The sequence below is a fragment of the Aulonocara sp. 'chitande type north' Nkhata Bay genome, linkage group LG10 (assembly GCF_057382095.1).
Source record: "Aulonocara sp. 'chitande type north' Nkhata Bay isolate Kocher_YH1m ecotype deep benthic linkage group LG10, A_spYH_male_GT1.1, whole genome shotgun sequence".
In the NCBI taxonomy this organism is placed as follows: Eukaryota; Metazoa; Chordata; class Actinopteri; order Cichliformes; family Cichlidae; genus Aulonocara; species Aulonocara sp. 'chitande type north' Nkhata Bay.
This window is the reverse complement of record NC_141353.1, coordinates 27,568,803-27,591,825: the sequence shown is the minus strand read 5'-3', so window position 1 is coordinate 27,591,825 and position 23,023 is coordinate 27,568,803. Positions and strand designations below refer to the sequence as shown.

General features: G+C 39.8%; 2 protein-coding genes across 3 annotated transcripts; both read left to right on the top strand.

The window, feature by feature from the left end:
• Nucleotides 1-1,133: 1,133 nt before the first annotated feature.
• Nucleotides 1,134-11,316, top strand: psmg1 (proteasome (prosome, macropain) assembly chaperone 1). The gene is made up of 7 exons (XM_086309380.1): nucleotides 1,134-1,345; nucleotides 2,746-2,849; nucleotides 3,663-3,808; nucleotides 5,379-5,441; nucleotides 6,511-6,709; nucleotides 8,491-8,621; nucleotides 10,823-11,316. The coding sequence occupies exons 1-7, from the start codon at nucleotides 1,227-1,229 to the stop codon at nucleotides 10,898-10,900; spliced, it is 840 nt and encodes a 279-aa protein (XP_086165506.1). The 5' UTR covers nucleotides 1,134-1,226; the 3' UTR covers nucleotides 10,901-11,316.
• Nucleotides 11,317-11,875: 559 nt separating this feature from the next.
• On the top strand, nucleotides 11,876-22,386 carry ccdc15 (coiled-coil domain containing 15). 2 transcript variants are annotated; one of them, XM_086309379.1, is made up of 11 exons: nucleotides 11,876-12,010; nucleotides 12,210-12,345; nucleotides 13,024-13,173; nucleotides 13,872-13,967; nucleotides 14,954-15,070; nucleotides 15,162-15,263; nucleotides 18,922-19,029; nucleotides 19,111-19,214; nucleotides 19,511-19,705; nucleotides 21,340-21,488; nucleotides 21,568-22,386. In XM_086309379.1, exons 2-11 carry the CDS (start codon nucleotides 12,232-12,234, stop codon nucleotides 21,615-21,617), a joined length of 1,185 nt encoding a protein of 394 aa, XP_086165505.1. In that variant the 5' UTR covers nucleotides 11,876-12,010; nucleotides 12,210-12,231; the 3' UTR covers nucleotides 21,618-22,386. The 2 variants fall into 2 exon arrangements, with proteins under 2 accessions (XP_086165505.1, XP_086165504.1); XM_086309378.1 differs by having other exon boundaries at nucleotides 11,912-12,345.
• The last annotated feature ends 637 nt before the right edge of the window (nucleotides 22,387-23,023 follow it).

The window sequence follows — 23,023 nt, the reverse complement described above, 5'->3', positions numbered from 1 at the left end:
TCATGGAGTGGGTGGGAGGTGTTATCCAACATTGTCTTTATCTTGGACAGCATCCGCCTCTCCGACACCACCTTGAGGGAGTCCAGCTCCATCCCCACAACATTGCTGGCCTTACGGATCAGTTTATTAAGTCTGTTGGCATCTGCGACCCTCAGCCTGCTCCCCCAGCATGCAACAGCATAGAGGATCGCACTGGCCACCACAGACTCATAGAAAATCCTCAGCATTTTCTGGCAGATGTTGAAGGACCTCAGTCGCCTCAAAAAATAGAGACGACTCTGGCCCTTCCTGTAAAGTGCTGTGGTGTTTTTAGCCCAGTCCAGTTTATTGTCAAATTTGATCTTAAATGTATTATTATTATTATTATTATTATTATTATTATTATTATTATTATTATTATTATTGTTATTATTATATCATTATTATTATTATTATTATTATTATTATTATTATTATTATTATTATCATTATTATTTATAAAGAAATGTTAAAAGTAAGATCCTCTTAATGAAGGATCTGTTTACAAAACTCACAAGCCACTTCCTTGGCTACACCTTTCCAGCACTGGTTCAGACTCCCTTTGACCTTCTGAACTGCCTTAATTCTTCATATCATGGATTTAACAAGCAACTGGAAACATTCCTCAGAGATTTTGGTCCTGACTTGATAGCATCACGGGATTGCTGCAGATTTGTCAGCTGCACACCCATGATTTGATTCTCCCATTCCACCACATCCCAAAGATTTCTGTTGGATTGACATCTGGAGACTTTGGAGGGGATTTGAGAACAGTGAACTCACTGTTTTGTCGAAGAAATCAGTTCAGTTCATATGTTGTGCCTTTATAAATGCTCTTCTGCATACCTTGGTCAGATCGAGTGGTTCTTTCACGAAACTGCTACTTTTAAATATCCAAGTATTTTCATTATTGTGAAATATTGCTATTCCCACAGGAGGAGCTAAACAGCAATTTACTGATATAATTTGAAGTATTAAAGATGATTTCTTTGCGATTTTGGCCAATGCTGTCGCTGTCCACTGGACCTCATGTTTGGTCATCTGGGTTTGTAGGCTCAACTCATTTATTCTGAAATTTCAGTGTTTAAAATTAGGCTTTTATTCTGAAGAGATCCTGCTGCCGGCGGAAGTCGTGGCATGCATGTCATGGCTACCTGTCTGAAAAATCTGTAGCTAAACTTTCACTTTGTTCTGAAAGCACAACGATTATGGCGACGTTTTTCGGGGAAGTGCTGTCGGTTTACTCTCGGGCTGTGGAGGAAGACGACGACGAGCTTGATGAAAACGAGGAAGATGAGCAAATCCGCAGAGAGCTGGAGGAAAAAAGGTAAATAACTAGCTGTAGCATCGGGGAGTGAACGCAGAAAAAGCATGCAGAGGGGAATCGGGTTTAGTTAATCTAGCTAGTTAGCTCGCTGAAATTCAGAGATTATTGCCAGTGAAATACTAAGACGTACAAAGGTATGCAGACCATATCATCCCAGTTTAAGCATTTTCTTACTCTGTCAGCTGGATGGATATCTGCCGCTGAAGCTAACTGAGCTAACATGACACATGAGTTTTCAGTTCACCCATTCAAACAGCATTTACACACGTAATGCAGGAACCAGTTTTTAACACTTTCGTCAAGTGTACAAAAAGATATGGCAACATTGTCATTGCTATTATGCCCTTAAATACGGAAATGGTTAGTAATAATAATAATAATGATAATACAGAAACTTAGTAGTCAAACAAAACGTTAGGGTAGTGTCAGGAAGGGCATCCTCAAGAGTGAGATTTCCATAAAAATCAGTCGAAGCCCGATTTATCAGTGCTGCTGATTGAAGACAGAGGAAGAGAAGATGTGTGTTTGGAAGCTGCCAGAGAGAAGGAAAGGTAGGAGGTGAGGGTAAGGACTTTAAATGCAAAGGATTTTAAATGTGAAGCTTTCAGGGTGCCGGAAAGAGGAAGACAACAGAGAAAAATAATGGATGCAATGAAGGAGGAGATACAGAGGGTTGGTCTGACAGAGGAAGATGTTAGGTTGGAAGGGTGAGATGGAGGCATTATCCATTACAAAATCATGAAAGTATTTGTATGTGTAGTTTTTCCAGAATTCGATCTAGAGAATAGCACATTTCATGATTATTTTATGTAAGAGAAAACAATATATTAAAATCAAGTTTTTCAAAGGCAAACCAACACATTGTGTGATGACAGGCAAAAAGTAGACACATAGATTTTTATTTTGTTTTTTGTCTTTCTTTTCATTCATGTTACACCTCCAGGAGCTGCTCATCTATGGAAACCTGTAAGCACACAGTTTTTGTGCTGATGTTAATGCCAGGGGAAGTTTGGAGCTCTGCTTTCAATGAGCAAGCAGCGCGTAGGCGACGTTTAAGCTCTGTATGCCTCAGCACTCAGCAATCCTGCCCTGTACATGATTTCTGAATGCTTCCCAATTCCCATAATATCACTTAAAGTTGTTCATGGAATATGGGAGGAAAGAAAAATCTCAAACTGTTGCAACAGTGGCGTCCTATTACAGCAATACACTTGATTTTAGTGATCTTCGTAGAACGACGTGTGGAAGGCTGTCTAAACATCTGAGTTTAAATATTTTGTTCACTAAGCCCAGAACCCAGGATTGGCAGATCTCATTAGGAGGAGCAGTTTTATAAATGTATAAAAATGTTGATTGGGGGAAAAATCTTTAAACTCTTTCTTCTCCACAAAACCAAACAGAGAGGTTCATCTGCACTGGAGCCCTGAAGTCTCTGAGTCGCTGAAGTCTGGAAACAAGTTGCAGTGTTCAGACTTCATCCTTGCTGTGGGACAAAATGCTTCCAGTAAGTTACTGCTGTCTCTGTCCTGTCTGCTGACTCACCTGTGATTGGTTTAACTGGATGCCCAATGTTATTACACATTAAATGAATATTTAATATCCCCGTCGGGACACTGGAACATGGTGGACCAAAATGTCAACTCAGAGGCAGTAACAGAATATTTCCAAGAATCTTTTGTACTTTTAAAAATGATGACATGGGAAGCGAGTAGGTTATGGTGCTAAAACACTGCAGGAAATATAATGCAGACAGTCGGGGATTTGTGTTTTGATCATCACTTAATCTGCATCTTATTTTCTCAATTATTCAATGAGTCTTGAACCTTTGAATATGTAGTTTTTAAAAATTTTTTAACTAACTGTTTTCACTGAGTTGGTGACTGTTTTATTTCTTTGAAGTGAGGTTTTGATCCACAGCTCTAGGTGGCAGTAGGCCACGCCCCTCGGCAACACTAACACTGTATACTACTGTGGACTGGGATAGCAACAACATGCATTTTGGTGATCTGAAAAAATTCAGTTGACATCAGATCTTTTTCAATTCAGTTTTATTTATATAGCACCAAATGACAACAATAGTTGCCTTAAGGCACTTTATATTGTAATCCCAGTTAAATAAACTTATTAGTTTTTCAAGCCTACCTTCAATATCTTAAGTCTGGACTTTTATTTTTGCTCATAATCTTTCCTTTTGCTATTGTTCCCTTCCGTAAGGGATACCAGTAGCGCTCTTGTTATTTCATGTTTCCTATTTGGAAATAAACACTTGACTAACTTGTGAGCTTTCTTTTAAAACTGAGAGACTCTGTCTGCACAGGTTTTCTGTCAGTGCACATCCTGTCCACGCCAAACTGGGATACAATCGGACGTGCGTCGGCGTGGAACGAGAGGAGCCGAGCTGTAACGGGGCAAAGCTGCGAGGAATCAGCGTGTGTTTTCTACAGACACAAGGACAACCCAACAGTGAGTGACGCACCGAGCGGGGCAGCACTTCAAAATATATCTGAAAGCTCCTGACGGTCGAGAACTCGATGATCATTCAGTTTAATGGGTTTGCTCCTGAACTTCTGTTTAATATTTTTCAAGTGCTGTTTGAGATGTTCGCTCATTTATATCAAGGGCACTTTATAATGGCTGCGGCCTGTTCGCTGTCGAGCTGCAAACAGATGAGATATCATAAAAGAAAAATCTGAATAAATTACGTGCAGTGCAAGAGTAAAGAATGAAATGCTGGTTCTGTTACAAAACTTGGAAGAGAGGCCATTACACAGAGGATTAATGAACCCTGGTAATCTAGTGTCTGTTGTCAGAGTTATAACCGACCGGTTGATTGTGTGCAGAACCGCCTGCCCTCAGCCACACGTGATTCAATCGAGATAAATGTAGTGAACGGTTGCTCCTGCGCTGCCGAGGAAGCTTCAGATTTATCACGAGTGTCCTGCTGCCTTCAGGTGGCTGCTGGGATTTAATGTACTGGGGGACCACAGGAGCAGCTGTGGACAGCAGATACCGCGACAGTTGGCCATTAATTTAAAGATCACTGATTTACTAAAAGTCCTGCTAGCACAACCTTCATTTTTAATGCTGATTTAAAGGGTGGGGAGTGTGTTTTAGACAGTAGTTGGTGTGTGTGGTGGAAAATAATGCAGCAAAAGCAGGGATATTAAGTCTAAATAAAGCTCTCAGTTCAGTGTAGGATCAATAAACGTGATTTTTCTTTGAAGAGTCGAGAAGCCTGAAGAAGTTTGTAATGCGTCCACTTTAATCAGTCATCGGTGGAAAGAAAACTTTAATGTGAGTTAGAAGATAAATCATTGGTTTATGTTTTTTGATAAAGGCAAAATACCCAGTGTTTGCTGACCTCATGTTCCTGATTGAAATCTCTGACAATTAACTGACTAAATAGTAAAGTAATGCTCTAACGTAAGTGTGTGTGTTGAATCAAACTAATTTAGCTACGTATTTAGTGGAAGGGGTGGCTACAGCCTGTCCCCTGTCCTGGAGTGAGAGGCGGGTTACACCCCGGAAAAGGTCACAGTTCATCCCAGTGAAAGACAACCATTCTCTTTCACATTCACACCCAGTTTAGCCAGTTTAGAACCACCTAAACTAATCTTTGTCTTTCCGTGGGGCCCCAAATTTCCCGGTCCCATGTCTTTCAGTGTCAAGTACATTCTTCTTTAATGTTTTGGGTGGCAAATACCTTGTAGGTGGGTTTGTAGTAGTATTAAAAAACAAAACTAGAGACACTATATTCAAGACAAAAAATGGCCACACAAACTTCTGGATTATTTGAATATTTAAGAATCCATACTTGTCGGTCCTCTGGGTGTTTAGTTTGACTTTAATTCAACAACTTTAACTAATTATTGCAGAGCTTAAAATGTTGATTTACTCTTCTCTGATTTAAACTCATTTAATCAGTTAGAATATGGGGAAATCCTATTGCATTTGAATATTAAAGGTCTGAAAATGTTTAGTTTTTTTAAATTATGAAAGTTGAATAAAAAGTTTTATTTTTCTTTCCTTGAAGGTTTTGATATGCCAGGTGTCGTGCTACGTTGCAGAAGACCAGCTTTTTCAGTGGACAGAAAAGGTATGTTTAATGAACTAAGCGAAGAACTGCAGGGAGATTGTGTTATGTTGTTAACCTAGACTTTTTTTATGATGTGAAATGTGAGCCAGTGGTTGTTGGCGACCCATTCTGAGGACTTGAGCTGAGCATTTTTGACACTGAATGCTCATAAGCTAAGCCCGATTTAAAGAAAGCCCTGCTTCATGCAAGAAACTACCGGCTGAGCCTATAAACTCAGATTAGAGAGGTCAAATAAAACTTTTTACAGCAGTTGTCCCTTGAAGTTTAATGCATTTAAACTTCAAACTTCCATCATTTATATACAGTTTGTTTTTTCTTTGTGCAGAGCCCTCCAGGCCAGCATCTGCTTCTCAGTCTCTAAACCCATTTTTTTTTCTTCTTTTAGTTCAGCACAATTTTATTTATTTTTTGTTTCACTTGTGAAGCACAACAGCATCATAAAGCATAAGGTTTGCTATAATATACATTTACCAGTATCTCATCCAGGCATGATCAAGAAGCTCAGATTTTTAGACCAAACAGGAGAACTGGGATAAAGTGTGATCTTGTGATGGTTGTTGGTGCTACACAGGCTGGTTATAGAGATCAGAAACTGCTGATCTCCTGGGATTTGTTATAGTGCAAAAGCAGGGTAGCATCTCACACACTAAACCTTCAAATTGGCTACAGCAGCAGGAGACCAAAGAAAATTTCACTCCATTTGGCTGAGAACAATAAACTAGGCTGTACTAGACACCGGCACACCAAAACAGAAGCAAATTGGAAAAATATCAACTGGTCTCACGAGTCTCCAGTCCTGCTGCCAGAATTTGGTGTAAACAACATTGATCTATCCTGCTTCGTGCCAAATGTTCAGGCTGGTGGTAGTGTGGAACATTTTCTTGGTACATATTAGGTCCCTTATGTGTTCAGTAATAAATCAACCACTGAGTGTACAGTAATTATTTATTTACTGGCTTTTTTTTTTAACCACACACTGAGATTACAGTGAGACATGGAGGTTTTTCAGCGTGACCAGCATGGTTACAGTGTTGTTTGCCTGACTGTGTGTTTCTTTTGTCTCCTGTAGGTGTTTGACTGTCTGCAGCTCAGAGAGCTGAATGTGACGGTTCTGTCAGACACCTCTGTGGCTGATTATAAGACGGCAGACTATCTGGGCGGCAGCTCCGCTCCCTTCCTGCGCTCTCTCCACACCAGTGCTTTTGGTGATCAGCCTGTCTGCCAGTCACTGGAGCAACCCAACATAGTTACTGGACTTGCAGCTGCAGGTATTACTGTTGCACGACTGCGTGACTCAGATGTCTCAGACTTAAACTGTTCGTACTTCTTTTTCTCTCTCATTTTGCAAACGCACAAGGAAAACCTACAGACGCTGCATAAAAAACTGCAACTCTGTTTCCCCAGTCGTGGTATTGCTGTGCAAATTTAGCAGAAAAAACCCCCCTTTGATGTTTGATTGAATGGCAGCTTTATTCTTACAGATGGGTTAGGGAGGCATTTTCCTTTAACCCAGATTTCCTGCCTTCTAGGCAACCTTTCCTAAGTTATTTTGGTGTCATGTGCACCTCTTGTTTCCTTTCCATGTTTGAAATCAACACCTGCCAAGCACCAGATTCTCCTACTGAACAACATATACATGAATAAATCTCTGATAGGCCAAAATCAGCCAGAAATATAAGCCAGGTGATTTACTGGTCAGGCTCTAGTTCTGCAGACCGTATTCCCATTCTTTATAAATTAATGAAAAAACCCTCTACAGAGTTTCTATAGAGTCTTATGTGTTAACTCAGGAGTTTTATCCTACTTCTATAAGACATTTATCTGAAACAGTGTAGATGACCAGGACAATTACTGTGAAAAGAAGAAACCGGAAGAAGTAATTTTCTCACAGACATACAACAAGTCATGTTTCTGGTATAAATTAGGCCTTAGCAAAGGAATTGCCTCAAACGTTTTTCATGACCACCAGAGGGCGACACCGGTGCTTGCACAAACACCCCAGTACTGTAGAAGTCTGAGTAAAAGCAGCGTTCGGCCCCAACCTCTGTTTGCTTATGAGTTTAAGGGCTTGGTCATGTGATTTGAGTCATGCTGACTAAAACATGAAGCCCATTTTGTGAATTTTGTCTGTTTAAATTTCAGAATGGTTTATCTGGCGTATGCTCATGCTAATGTCTTGTTATTGACGTGTCACTGGGTTGTGAGCATGCGGTTTCAATCACATCCACACCTTGCCCACTGCAAAAGGTTTCAAGACACCAAAGCTCAGTTTGACGTCACAGTAGCTATGTCCATCTTTTGTATCTGGGCTCTGTGGTGTAGTGGTTAACACATACATGCCAAAACTCCCTGGATGGAGACACAAGTCCAGCCTAAAGAGGTCACAAGTTAATGCACTCAAAGTGCTGGTCAAAGACCAGATTAATGGGATTATTGCATCAGGCAAGCTGCCTCTTTCCACTGTGGTGACCCCTTGGGAAATAAGCGAGGTGCTGAAAATATCTTACTGTTCATTGTGAACTGAGATCAGTGTTTTAACTTGAAAATATTTTCACTTTCTGTGTATGTCATTTCCAATTTGGTCTTGAATTCCGTTTAAAGTGGCTTTAAGAAGGTGCTTTATAAAGACACATATTTAACACCTAGTTCTGCTGCACAGCACCAGTCTTTCTCTTCAGTAATGGGACAAAGTGAAATAGGCTGTAAAAGTTCTGTAAATAAAGCTTTAGCTGTGTTTGTTTCCCAGCTTTTCTTGTTGAAGTGTCCTTGAGTAAGATACTGAACCCCAGTTTGCTCCTGATGTGTGTCTGTGTGTGTTTGAGAAGTCGCTTTGGATAACAGTTTCTGCCAACTGAATGAAATGTGGTGCCATTAGGCTCCTCTCCACTCACTGAGAACACAAAGTCCTGCATCCTGATTTTTGGTGCGAGTGCTCTTAAAGACGCAGGTTCCAAACAAACAGATGTATCATCAGGAGATCACTGGACGGTCACGCACACCTCATATCAATAACCTTGGTGTCTTCTTCTTCTTTGTGCTGTTTCATCAGTACTGAACCACTGCCAGGTCCACCGCATCGCCGCTGTTGTTTACCAGTGTTACAGTGATGTCATTGGCCCTGACTCTGTCACCATGGAGACCTACAAGCCTGTATTAATCAAACTTGGCAGATCTATACAGGTGAGCTGTTTTTCCTTTTTATATCTGAAGAGGCTTTTAAAAAGGTCACAAAGGAAGGATGCACACGAATGTCCTACATCTACTGAGCCGCTCTCTTGGCTGAACCCCAGTCGATGACGCCACTGCAGGTTTTAATGCTGATGGAAATAGAGCTGTAAAGTTTGAGGAGCAAACTTTCAAAAGTTTATTTCAATTTTAAGGTCTGTCTTTCGAGCAATAGCCACAGTCAGAGCTCCCACAGGTCATTTAAAAGTCACAGATAGTGAGTGAAACTGAAAGAAAGTGTCTCCTGAAAAGGTGTGTGATTAAGAGAAGTCATAAACACTTTCATTTTGTAAATAGGTTGCTCAGCATTTGTTATTTTGTTGTCAACCTCTATTTATTTTAAGATTCACCTACATTTTATTTATAGAGCAACGCAATAACCTTACCATATAACAAGACATGTTATATGGTAAGGTAAAGACCCTGCAATAGTACAAGAGGAAACCCAAATGATCAGAAGATTACCTATGAGCAAACACACGGCGGCAGTGGGAAGAAAGAACACCTTTTTAACAGGAAGAGATCCCCAGCAGAACCAGGCTCAGAGAAGTGATGGGAAAGAGAAGAGAGACAAAGGGAGAGCAGAGAGAGATCAATACAAAGCAAACTACAGGAGTGAGCAGACAGAATTTAATGCTATGCAGTAGCAGTGTATAGATGCATTGTGAATGAGAAGAGCAGAGTTGAGATTGGTCGGTGCATCATGGGAAGTCTCCCAGCAGTCTGAGCCTGCAGCAGCATTAACTACGGGATAGCTCAGGGTCACCTCTTCCAGCCTAACTATACCCTAACTGGGAGCTTGTTGCACAAAGAGGGGCCTGATATCAAGTTAACCAGAAGCCAGAAAAGCAACGTTATAACAGAGACTCATACAGAGTATTTAAAACAATAGGAAGCGTCCACTGCATTTTCTGTTTTTTCTCCTGTTGTTTTTTAATGTTTAACATGTTTTTGGGCTTTGTGGTGAACTCAATCTCCTGTTCCAACCCACTTTAGGACATCTGCATAGATCGCACACTGATAATCCTTCACAAAAGATGCAAATGCAGCAGCACTAGTTTTCAGCATGAAAAGGATATTTCTAATTTTAGCTATATTGTTCTGATAAATAAAGGTAGTCCTAGATGGGTTTAATCGATGTTAAAGAACTCCTTCTGGTCAAAAATGACTCCCGGGCCACAAGAGTGAGTGTTTGGTTAGACGTCTGTGAAGGTTCTCAGTCATCGTGGTGGAGAGAATCTGGGACTCTCCACCATTTGACTCTTAGAACTGAAGAAGCTTCTCGGATGAGAAGTGAAACGTCTTCAAGCAACTTAAACAAGTCCAGACGCTTTTCTTTCCAAGCTCCTTAGACTGTCTGGTTAGACCTTTGAGATTTCTTGTAGACACAGTTCACAATCTAAACTCATGTGAAACTTCTGTAGGTTTACTTTATTACGAGGATCATTAACGGCTTAATCTTGTCAGTAATCACATTTTTGTTCATCAGGCCTGCGTGGTGGATAGCTCTAATCCATACAACACCCATGAGCCTTGACGGCTTGTTGCAGTGCAGGAGAGGCAGAATCAGAGTGGAAGCCAAATGAAAGTGCTTCACTGTTGAATTTATCTGAAATATGGTTCCCAAATGAAACCAAACCCAGAAGCAGGGATTCCAGCAGCAGCTTGTGTTATAATTTTTCTCTTTCAACCTTTAAGATTTTTGATTTGATAAAACTTTGCGAAAAAGTGCCCTCGGAGTCTCAGATTAAAATCTCCCAAGAAAGTTTTAGGTTTGCATGTTTGACTTATTATCAACGATCCTTTCCGATGCAGCTGCTCTTCCCTTGCTGATGAATTATCCAAGAGTGATTCATGCTCCAGCTCTGACTCAGGCAACATTGTCTTTGGTTACTTCACAAGTCAGGTGTCTAAGATCAAAGAAGATGAGTTGTTTTTTTGTTGTTTTTTTTTCAGCAAATTTGTCAGTGCCTACTGTAACGATGGAAATGCGCTTTATTTATACCCGAGATCTCTTTTATATACTTTGAAACCCTTGCAAGTTTTTAGAGAACATCAGTCATCAAATCCATGAGGGTTTATAAAACAAAAAGCTGTATTTAAATGAAACAAAACTGTTTTTCATTTTAATTTCCTGCATTTCTCTTTCTCCTCAGCTCGATCCGTCTCCAAGCACAGATGCCCTGCGCAAGTTTGTCAGGACCACCGACCTTCAGAGCAATCTTTACATCTGAGTCCGTGCTGCACCCTCTGTAATTCTATTTTTCTGTCGTAAAATGCTGTCATTTTTTAAAATAAAGACATTTTAAGGAAAAAAATATTAGAAATCTTTTAAGTTTAATTATTTACTTCAGTCTGTCCATAAATAATAGGTCCTAAAAGTTTCCAAAGAAATGCAGATGCATACCAAGAAAGCTGTTGCAGCTTTATGGAGAACATATATAAACTTTTAACTTGCCTGTAACTATTTTCTTAAGAATTACAGGCTAAATCGTTCCACAAGGTGATACAGACAGTCCACGTAAAAACATTTCCATCGGGGATAAAAACAGCTGAGGTTACTTGAAACTACAGATTTGTAAACTGCTCAAAAGTTTCCTCCGTTTTCCTCCCTCTCTGATTCCTGAATAAAGTCAATTTTATAAATATTTTTATTGGGTTTTTTTTTCTAGAGAGTCAGATAAGTATTTTTTGAATGCATATAAAATTTGGTACAAATATTCTTGGATGAAATCTGTCAACCTTTGGTTCCTTCTGAGTTTTTGTGCCTGCAAAACTAATAACACTCCCAGATTAGTGAGCCTTGAAAAAGCACGTTTGATAGATGTGTCCTCTGAGCTATAATCTCTTGCATTAATCTCACATGAAGTTATTAAGTGCTATACATATCCTTTTGGGCGAGCATGTCTCATTATTCCCACTGATCTCCTGTCAGCTGTGCATGCTATGGCAACAGCAAAAATAAGCCCAACAGTAGCTGAGAAGGGCCTATATTTCCATTTTATGGCAAGCACAGTTTCATTTTGGTGCAGAAAAAAGACAAAACTGAAAGCAACATGTCACAAAGGCAACAAAATGCTTTATTATAAAGTCTTCTTACACATTTTCAAGTTATATGTATGCATGTAATCATTGTTAATGAAATTATTACTATAATTTATGAAATGGACAGATTGGAGTCGTTTCATTTCCCAGTGTGTGGGGATGACAGCCCTGCCAGTGTTTCCTCCTGGCCAGATGGGGGCAGCATTGCGCCGGTGAACCCCAAAACGCTCAAAGAAGTTGAAGTGAGCGAAACTCAAACAAACCAGTTGGTCTAGATTGTTCACAGGTCCTCGTAACAGGTGCTTTTAAAAAAAAATTATTTTTTGCCATTTAAACAGTGGAGATCGTGCATAATAGAGTCGATGTATGTGCTGTGTCTGTCTGTAGTAAGCCCGCGTAAAAATATTGCTGTCTGTGGGTTAGCCCTGCTTAAAACGTTAGCCTGGTTACCAGGCTACCAATGAATGCTAACCGGGTTATAGCTCCTAAAAACGGCAGGAACAAAGCTCCAGTCGGGCGGATGAAGGAACACCGAGCCTTCAGAGCCAGCAGAGTGCTGGCTGAGAGGAACCAGGCGGTGGTGGCGGTGGGAGCCTGGGTGGAGGGCGGACAAGACTTCGTGGAGCATCCGGCTGTAAGTTTGGATGTGGAGAAGCTAACTGCTGACAGTTACTGTTTGTTGACATAAGCTCTCCTTCCCGTCTCCTTTCCATTTAAATTTACTTCATACTAAAGAACTATCGATATATAAGCAAATATTCACACCGGAGGAGTTTAATCCATTGCAATTTAGACATTTATTATAACTGTTATTAATGTTGGGTGGTCTTAATCTAAAATCACTCTTCACTTTAAAATTATGTTTCTAAGACATTTCACTGTCATAAATCACCCTGATGTTCATCTCCACCTGCTCCACCCTGCTTGCACGCTCTTTTTTACCTCTCATGTGCACTGTCTGCTGGTGTGAGTGGTCATCCACTTTCGCTATTACACCTGTCTCCTTCTCATTAACACACATGTATTCTGTCTCTCTTCTACTGACTATGAATGAATGGTTGCACTTGTGATTTGGTAAGAAAAACCTGGAAAATTTCTATTTAAATTCCAACTGTGCAAGATTATAGACTTATCAATATCAATATAGACACAGGGGGATTTTACATTAATTAAAGAATAGAAGGACATTTAACTGGCAAGTAGACTTGCCCTAGATGCAAATTTTATATAAGGTTAGCTGGTGCAAGTCTTAGTTACCCTTGGTTTTCTTCACTACAGTTTTCTAAACTAGTTTTCCTGTGTCTTGGTTTAGACTCTTGCTTTGCTGACTGATGAGCTACAGGCAGAGAAGAGGAGGGAGAACGAAGAGAGCCTTCAGCGTTTTCAGGATGAAGTGCGCCACCGTGTGGCACAGAAAGCACATTTGTTCAAGAAGAGACAGCAGCTGCAGACAGATCCAGTGGTAAAAAAAAAAAAAAAACTTGACACAAATGAAGTAATAATAATAATGGATTGGATTTATATAGCGCTTTTCTAGGCACCCAAAGCGCTTTACAATACCACTATTCATTCACTCTCACACACTGGTGGAGGCAAGCTACAGCTGCCCTGGGGCAGACTGACAGAAGCGAGGCTGCCATATTGCGCCATCGGCCCCTCTGGCCAACACCAAGTAGGGTAAAGTGTCTTGCCCAAGGACACAACGACCAGGACAGAGAGCCCAGGGATCGAACCGGCGACCTTCCGGTTACAGATGCGATTCTCAACCCCCTGAGCCACGGGTTAATTATGTTCCTTTCACCCCAGATTCCCACCTGAAATTAACACTGCAGCTAACCAGATTTATAGCTAACATTATTGAGTTATTTTGACTATCATTTAGAAAAGGTAAAACAAATTGTAATGTACTATCATTGTCATTGTTAAATTTATCAAATATATTCCAGGTGTTTTATTAAGTTTAATATCTAATTAAATGGCATGTTGATTATGTTGATGTAACATAAAACCCTTAGCTGAAGCAGCTCCTCATATCTGAGAAAACTTTGTGAAACCACATTTTAAACACACGGATAGCTGAGCCCTCTGATTGCCTTTCCTGCTGCTGATGTTGTTGTCTTCTTGTCCTGTATTGTTGCATATGGTGTATTTTTTGTCCAGGTGACACCTGACATGCGAGTCATCTGGACCCATCGTGAAGGTGAGACAGTGAGAACTGCTGCACAGCAAAGGGTGATGGAGAGGAGACCTCAGGAGGTGAGATATTAGTAAATAATTACAGGTACAATGTGTGCACCCTCCAGAGAACTAAACTTTAGTGAGATGTGAGTTTTAGATGTGCTTTCAGCTTAGTTGCTTTTTAGGGTAGGATGGTAGTGATGTTAAAAATGGCAAAATAGTTCAGTTCAGTTACTTCAAATAGGTGAAGCTGAGGCCTAGCAGACACTGATTGGCCACGGCTGCCTATTTAGGACCTCCTGTCAGTCACAGGACGACACCCTAACTTTAAGGCTTAACAAAATCCAAGCAGATGAATTATAAAATGTTCACCCACCATACAGGTGTCATTAAAGGGGGCAAGTATCCATAGAGACCAAAACTGTAAATGTGCTCATATAACATGTGAGTCTATTGAGACTGACGATCTTTCGCATCAAGCCTCAAATGGCCTTTAGAAGAAGTGCAGTTTGTGGCTCCATTTGTAGGCCTCAGAGGTTGCTTTCCGAAGTCTTTCCTGATTATAAGAAGCTCTTAAGCCTGTATATATTTTTTGTCCTTAATGACATGTTGATCAGAGACGTGTGTGTGGGTAAGGTGTGGCTGAGAAATTTAACGTAATGTAGATATTTACAAAGAGTGTCTGCATTTCTTATTGTCCACCAGGGGTGCATCGAGTTTTCATCCCACTTGTAAACTGATAGTCATCTTCTTTATAGGATTCAGCCTTTAAAGTTATTTAAAGTTTTTAAAATATGTTTTAAAAGTATTATCATTGAATTCAAAAGACATTTATTTGAAGTTTGCAGTATCTGCCTCAAACGTCCATCTACTGTATTTGTTGAGACCTTGTTATCTGTATATGTTCTTTTTCTTTATTTTTTATTGTGTCGGATTGTTTATATTTTGCAGTGTGTAAAGTGTGCTGTTCTTGGATTGCAGAAGGATTCCACTGTTCCTTGTGTGACTTCACACAATGTGACACTGATTAATCTGGATTTGTATTTATTTCCACAATTTTCCAGTCTGCTGAAGGCATGAGGCAGGTCAGACTCAGACTGGCTGCCTGTCAGGTGATGCAGCAAGAGGAAACAACGTCAGAACTTCCTGGAGGCAGCTGGAACATCTCTCAAACGAGACATGTGAGCGCCTGTGTCTCATGCTTGTTCCTCTTTTCAAACCCATAATTCCATATTCGGGTTATAATTAAACATTTCCCCCTTCACCTCACAGAAAGCAGAATCTCATGCTCTGGGAGCAGAGGAGGATGCTCTAGGAGAGGAAGATGATGTTGTCTTCACCAGTCGACATGAATGTCCACTTGTTCAACAGAAGGTGACTGAATATTCAAACTGTGTCCCATGTTTATTCCTTTCAGTTTTTAATGGTTTTTCTTAACGTGAAATTCATTATATCCACACATTTACCGACCAACTCGGCCACCACATAGTTACAGATACGATTAAATTATTTTAAACCAACATTAAGACAAGACAGACAATACGCTAACTAAGAATAGTACAATATATACATATACATACATACATACATACATACATAAGTCACTCATAAATAAATAGTTGGAAAAGAAACATGTGTAGTTGTAGCAGCAAACAGTGTGTTAAGTGGATGAGTTGTACAGGGAGATGGCCACAGGCAGGAATGATTTCCTGTGTCGTTCAGTGGTGCTTTTCGGTAATCTCAGTCTCTCACTGAACGAGCTCCTGTGACTGACCAACATGTCATGGAGTGGGTGGGAGGTGTTATCCAACATTGTCTTTATCTTGGACAGCATCCGCCTCTCCGACACCACCTTGAGGGAGTCCAGCTCCATCCCCACAACATTGCTGGCCTTACGGATCAGTTTATTAAGTCTGTTGGCATCTGCGACCCTCAGCCTGCTCCTCAGCCTCCTATTTGGAGCATTTGCACTGTAAGATGCTTTTTTAGTCAAAAACCAACATTGAAATTCAGTGAATTTGGAACTTGCTGTACACCTCCATTAAAAATTATCTTCACTTTCATGTCATATAGTATTTAAAAGATGGATGTAAAACCTCTGGATCTTAAAAGTGAAGCCTGCATGGAAGTACCCTAATACTCCATTCTTTCTAATAGTCAGCAGGGGGTGACTCCTGGTTGTAAAAAGAAACAAGTCTATGGAAAATGACCCTATGCTTCCTCCTCAGTCACTCAAAAATGAAGATAAAGCTGGGTATATTTAGGGCAGGGAGCTGGACAAGCCACTCAGAAATGGGAAGTTGAATTAATAGGTGGCTACATGGTAGCTACACCATATGTAAACAGGCTAAAAACAGCAAGATGTAGATAGTAAGTTTGATGATCAGGCAGTTTACCGATTACAGCAAAGGTCAGAACTTGGCTTTTTGCGATGTGATGGTAAACAGGAAATCTGATGCTTTAACTGTTGGTGGATGTCAGGCTGAAAGCTCAGTGCTAGGAAGAGTAGTAGGCTTTTCTCCTCTTCTCTATTGCTGCATTTTTAAATGCCTTACATAGTGTTTATTGAGTGTAAATCGTTGCCCTTAATGTTAAAGTCCAATGTGGATTCTTAAGAATTATTTTGCCTACATGGGATGGCTAGAGCATGATGATAAACTCAACTCTTTCAACCCACAAAGATTAGATTTGATTACCTCTGCTGTACCTTTAATGATGAGTTTTGATACTTTGGTGTATGCCGATAAAGACGTGGTTTGACGGCCATTAGAAAAGTTCCTGGGTTTCTGCACTGGCAGAGTCCACCCTCACCAACATCCAGTTATTCTGTTCCATAAGCAGGTCTGAAAGCACTCAGTTCAACAAAGAGCTTCAAGGGCTAAAGATTTAAGAGTGAGCCTCTCTTTCACTCTTGCCAAAAACACGTATAGTTCAAAGTTTATGAGCATGATATAACGCCTCAAAGAGCAGAATTATAAGCCTGAAACCAGGTCAGGTTTCATTATTTCATTACAGGCTGTAATGTTTAATTTTACCACATCAACATCATCATCATCATGATAATGACGTGGATGTGTGTGAGGTTAATGGAAAAAAAATATATAAATATAATGTCCAGTTCCCTCTCACATCTTGTGAATCATTATAAGCTCCAAACAAGGACAGTAACATAAAGTAAGGCTTATGTCAGGCTTCCCCTGTCTGTACAGATTTTTGCTTTTGTTTTTGTGTTGACTTGTTTTCACAGGAAATTGAGTGAGCTGTCAGCTAACCACACAGATGTGAGTTTAGCCTCAGGGTTGTGTGTATCTTAAAAAAACAGTGTTTCGAGATTGTGAGTGTGCTGGATGAGTAAACCTGTGGAAAAAAAACTAGAGTGTTATTAAAATTGTCACTTGTTTTAAATGTTTCTCACTTTGCACGCACCTTAACTGTGGCATAACTTCAATCTTTACCAGCTGCAGCCTGTACATATGGAGTTATGCATATGAATGTTATACATTTTCAGTGCACTACACTACCTTGTAATGCTTTTAGTTGCTACTGTTGATCCATCCATCCATTCGCCTCCACTTATCCTTTTCAGGTTTGCAGGGGGCACTAATGGGATCAATGGGATGAATGGAGATAAATATTGGCCAATAGAAAAGGGATAAGATGCCAGCAAAAAAGTAGAAAGTTCTTTATATTTATTTATTTCTTTATTTATTAATTGCAGAAATATTTCAGCAATAAGTCATAATCAGGGTAGCCTAATACAGACAACAGTCACAATAAGTCAGGTTAGATTCCTGTAACATTCAGAAACCAGAACTCTAATTATAAAATAAAACCAGCACAACATACAAAAATACAGTTTTTTTTAAAAAATAGCGTGAAGACAATATCAATATACACACATAATCTATGATGTTAAAATCACTAGACATAGGAAAAATAAATGTGTAAAAATATAAATATAATATATGTAGGCAGAAAGTTAACACTAAAGTTAACAGATGTTGAAAAAATCCATAAATATTCTGCAGCTAAATGACAAAAACATATATTCAATATCAAATATCTGTGCACAAAAGGTATCCGCTTACATCATAGCTTCCCAGTTTAGACATGGGGGGATTATCTCCTGGTACAGCAGAAAAGCAGAAGGATAAATAATTATGGCAATGAGCCCTGACTAGTATTTCTCTCAGGTTTTTAGCACAAATTGATTTATTATTGAACAAATGACCTGTGGAAGGGTCACCAGATAAAATATGCCAATATTTACTGATACTTCTTTGTAACTGTTAAGATAAAGGAGAAAATGTGGTGGCAAACACCACATTTTTGAGCCCCTCCTTGAGAGACATTTAGGTGTCAATAAGTTGCTGCTCTCTATGTTTCTTAAAGCTGTAACCTCTAATGGTTACAAATATCTCAGGCTTGTTCTTCAAAGGCTTTTTTGTATATTATGCTTGTGTCTTTTTCTTTTTTTATGTTATGATTGGCACAGTTTTGCTTTTTTGGAGGCGTTTTTCTTTACAGATGTTATTCATTAAGTAATTATTACTTATTATTAACTAATAGCATTATTACTTAATGCTAAGTTATAGCATTAAGTAATAAGGCACTACTTTTTGATTGGTCAAGGAATCTAACCTGGCTTTTAAGGGAAGTATTATCCAATAAATACTGTACAAACTACAGTATCTAATTAATAAAGGGAAATATAACAAAGTAGCTCTGTAGCAGAGAATAGGATAAATCAGAGATTGAATGTGCAGGAAACTCTTATTAAAATGAGTTCTTATAGGATGTGTCAACATTAACCAATAAAATAAAGTCAATTTTTTAATATTTGAATATCTATTTATGCTTATAAACTGATATTTTGGAGGAATACATTTTTATTTTTATTAAAAGAAATGTTTGTTTAAATGTCAACTTTTTGATAATAATGTGCTTTTAACACCTTCATACATACATTACTTTGGCTGAGGGTCAGTAGATCAGTCTTCACTCGTCTTTATTTTATTTGTATGCTTTTCAGGGAAGTGAACGTCCACTGTGGAATCCTGAACAATCACAACCTGATTCGGGATTCACATCCAGCTTCAGAATCTGGCCTCTGACTGACCAAGAAGAACTGAAAAGACAGGTAGGAATCAGAAGCATGCACAAACCTTTGGCTTTACTGGTTTGATGTCAGACGTCACAGACAGCGTGTTTGTCTCTGCAGCGCAAGTCTCAGTTCCTGATGCACCGCCGCCTGGCCATGAACATCGAGAGAGAGCAAGTGAAGGAGAACAAGCAGCACAGGAAGCACCTGAAACAGACAGCAAGGTGAAGAGAGGACAGGCGTACCATGCTGTATCGCTTCCTCTTGTGGTTTGGGGTGTTCCATTAAAGTGAATCTAAATCCTGAGATCTCTCTATAAAGTGTCAAACAGCAGATCTCTCTAACATGACACATTTTCACAGTAGAGGAAATAAAAACATTTGTTTTCTTAGCTGAACAGTGAGCTTGCTTGGAATACAATAGATATCCAAAGTCATTTAAAAAAAAACCTCCTTTAAACTTAGATTACATGTTATTGTCAGTGAAAATCTCCTTTCGTGTGTTCTTGTCTTCACTGAAGGATCAAAGCAGAGAAAGAACAGATGCGTCTGGAGGAGGAGAGGAGGCTGGAGAGAGTTCAACAGCTCGCAGAGGCCAAGCAGAAGCTGGAGGAGAGGGAGCTGCTGATTCTGGAGCGACTAAAGCTTGAGGAGGAGGAGAGAGCTGTGGAGTTACAGAGGAGGAAAAGAGAGGAGAAAGGCAAAGTAGCTGCTAGGTAATTAAGCAAGAGAGACTCAACTGAATATACCTAATGCAATTAAAACAGGAAAATCCACTGATGTTTAAATGTGGAAGTCTGTTTGCAGTCATTGGAGAGTGCTACTTGATTTTTATTTAAGGCTAGATTTTGAAGGCTTTTGTTGCCTCCAATAGGATAACAGATGTAAACCTGCTGCAAACCTATTTGAGAGACGGGGCATATGTGGGTCTGTAGGGTTAATTTTCATTTTCTGCCACTCATCTGGAGTCGCATAATATTTCTCCCAATCAATGTTTTCTGCCTCTTCCTGGCTAGAGTCTGGTCCATTTCCAGGTCCAGTGAGATGTGGTGTATAATCAATCAAGACATTTTTGTATATTGACAAGTGATTAGTAGGGAAATTCAAATTCAAATTTTATTTGTCACACACACACAACCATACACAGTATGACATGGGGGTGAAATGCTTGTAGCTGTACAATGCCCGACCATTAAATGACAAGAAAAGTTTTACAATATTTACAATTTACAGTTTACTACAAAAAATGTACAAATTAACTTAGGAATTTACAGTAAAGAATGTGCAAATAGCAGAAGAGATTATAAAGATAAGGATTATAAATTATAGGGATTATAGGAAATGTGTGGTGGTGCGTGTGGTGACGTGTGTGAGAGTCCAGTCTTATAGTGACGTGTTTGGGAGAGTCCAGTCCTACACCTGGTTCCGGCCCCGAATAGCCTGGGGGAAGAAGCTCCTCCTCATTCTCTCTGTTTTGGCCTTAAGGGAGCGGAAGCGCTTCCCAGACCTCAACAGTGAGAAGAGTCCATTGTTGGGATGGGAGAGGTCCATCATAATCTTCCTAGCTTTGGACTTGCACCGCTTGGTGTAGATGGACAGCAGGTCAGGGAGCTCTGATTGAATGATGCGTCCTGCCGAGCGCACCACCCTTTGCAGATCTCGTCTGTCCTGCTTGGTGCTGTTCCCAAACCAGGTGCAGATGTTTGCCGTCAGGACGCTCTCGATGGTGCAGGAGTAGAAGTTCTTGAGCACCTTCAGTGGCAGATGGAAGTCTCTAAGTCTTCTGAGGAAGAAGAGACGCTGACGGGCTTTCTTAACGAGGGTGTTGATGTGACAGGACCATGACAGGTCCTGAGTGATGTGGACACCCAGGTATCGGAAACTGTCCGCTCTCTCCACTGGCGTGCCACTGATGATGAGGGGTTTGTAATTCCTCGCCTGCTTTGTAGTGAAGTCCACGATCAGCTCCTTAGTTTTGCTGATGTTTAGGAGGAGGTTATTCTCCTGGCACCAGGTCTCCAGGTTCCTAATCTCCTCCAGGTAGGCCGTCTCGATGTTGTCGGAGATCAGGCCCACAACAGTGAAGGGGAGAATGTGAAGTCATCTCTATGGGCTGAAGAGTTAAATTTTACTTTCTAATTGTTTTGTGTTGTTAGAAATAAAATGAGCTTGACTGTAGCTGTGACTTCAGTAATAAATATATAATAAAATTGATCACATTTTAAGTCCCAGTTACACAAATGGGAAAAGTGATACCCCCTGTTTGTAAGTGTGACCCTCACAAACCACTGTTTAAAAAAAATGTATGCATGGCTTTGTGAAGCTGAACATCTCCTTATTATTTCTGCAGGTTCATTGAAGCTCTGAGAGCTCAAATGAAGGAGCGAATGTCTCAGGTGAAACTGGAGCTCCCTCCTCTCTGCTGCTGTGCGTCCTCGTTCTGGGACTCCCACCCCGACACCTGCGCTAACAACTGTGTTTTCTACAATAATCCCAAAGGTGAGGAATTCACACGCAACCATCTGCTTGCTTACTGAGCTTCAATCCAACTACATGAAAACATTTTTTTGTTCTGCAGTGTATGCCCAGGCCCTACATTCAGCATTGGCGAGTTTGGATTTGCAGTAAAAGGAAGCTGATGTCTGCCTGAAGGTCCGGTCTCAGATTTTGGAAAATCTTGTGTACATTTTCTAGCCTACGTTCAGATCAGTGCTCTCGCTTAGCACTGAGGAGTCCAGGACATGTTGAGCCTCCACAATAGAAGAGATTTATATGTTTCAGTTTATTGTTGTCTTCCAGAAATAAAATCATACGTTTCACGTAGGTCTAAGGAGGGAATCCAGAATGATGCTTTTACTCTGAAACTTCTCAATGTTTTAAAGATGATTTGGTGCACAGATTGTTTTCTAAATGAGCAATAACAAACATGATGTTTCTCTTTGCCTTTGACTCCTGTCTTTGCCTGTTGCGTTATTATCGGATCATCTTCACTTTCCCCAGATCTTTGATTTTAATACTTGGAAAACTGATCATGTTTTCACTGAACAGTCAGATTCCTATATTTATTCTGCTGGTTGTGAAGAATGACATGGAGTATAAAATTTCCTTTTGAACTCTTTTCCTTTGTTTAATTATTGCTTATTAAAGCTGACAGAAATTTGCTTTGATTTATTTATTGGTAATGAAGGAATTTGTGCAGTGTCTTACTCTGTGTATGTAGTTTTAATGGCGGTAGTTAATGTGCTGAGTAAGCAACTAAACTTGAAAATGTCCTTGTGAGGATTTGCTGTTTGTTGTGTGGGTCAAGAGTCATGTTGACCTGTTTTAGCACTCCATTTAACAAATAACACTTCTGTTATGTTTGTTTTTTTAAATAAATGTCACTTTCTGTGGTAAATACAAATTGTGAAATGCTGTGGTCTGCTTTTAAAAATTGTATTCCTTTTTATGATTTTGTGACTGATGCACATTTATATGTTTTAAAATGGTGATAGTTATTTACACTTTTATTATTTTTAACATCAGCTCCAGTTATTTTTGTTACATTGTAGTTACATAGTTGTGTAGCTCATTCACTGGCAAAAAATCAGACTCACTGGCCCTTTTGTTAGGTCACCCATTCAGTTGCTTGTTACATCCTTTAATTTTCCAATCACATGGCAGCAGCTCAATGTATTTGGGCTTGTAGACATGGTCAGAACAACCTGCTTAAGTTCAAATTAAGGACCAGAATGGGGAAGAAAGGTGATTTAAGTGACTTAACATGGCATGGTTGCTGATGCCTGACTGGCTGAACTTTATATTTTAGAAACTGCTGATCTGCTAGGATATGCTCTCACAATCTCAGGAAATTACAACAAAACAGGCAAACCAAAAATGATCGATAGAAGATTGGAAAAGTGTTGCCCATAAGGTCCCGTTAGGCTTTAACATGTTTTTCATTAGTACGGACTCGGATCACCTTCGCCACGACTGGACTGATTTTCCTTATTACAATGGAGTAACTTCCAATGTGTTGGGTAGTTGTCATAGCA

Excerpts from the sequence above, each read along its gene's own strand:
- psmg1 (XM_086309380.1), top strand. The coding sequence starts at position 1,227 with ATGGCGACGTTTTTCGGGGAAGTGCTGTCGGTTTACTCTCGGGCTGTG. Across the intron at positions 2,850-3,662 it reads TGTGGGACAAAATGCTTCCA|GTTTTCTGTCAGTGCACATC; the intron begins GTAAGTTACTGC and ends CTGTCTGCACAG. Across the intron at positions 8,622-10,822 it reads AACTTGGCAGATCTATACAG|CTCGATCCGTCTCCAAGCAC; the intron begins GTGAGCTGTTTT and ends CTTTCTCCTCAG.
- ccdc15 (XM_086309378.1), top strand. The coding sequence starts at position 12,172 with ATGAATGCTAACCGGGTTATAGCTCCTAAAAACGGCAGGAACAAAGCT. Across the intron at positions 15,071-15,161 it reads ACATCTCTCAAACGAGACAT|AAAGCAGAATCTCATGCTCT; the intron begins GTGAGCGCCTGT and ends TTCACCTCACAG. Across the intron at positions 21,489-21,567 it reads TTTCTACAATAATCCCAAAG|TGTATGCCCAGGCCCTACAT; the intron begins GTGAGGAATTCA and ends TTTGTTCTGCAG.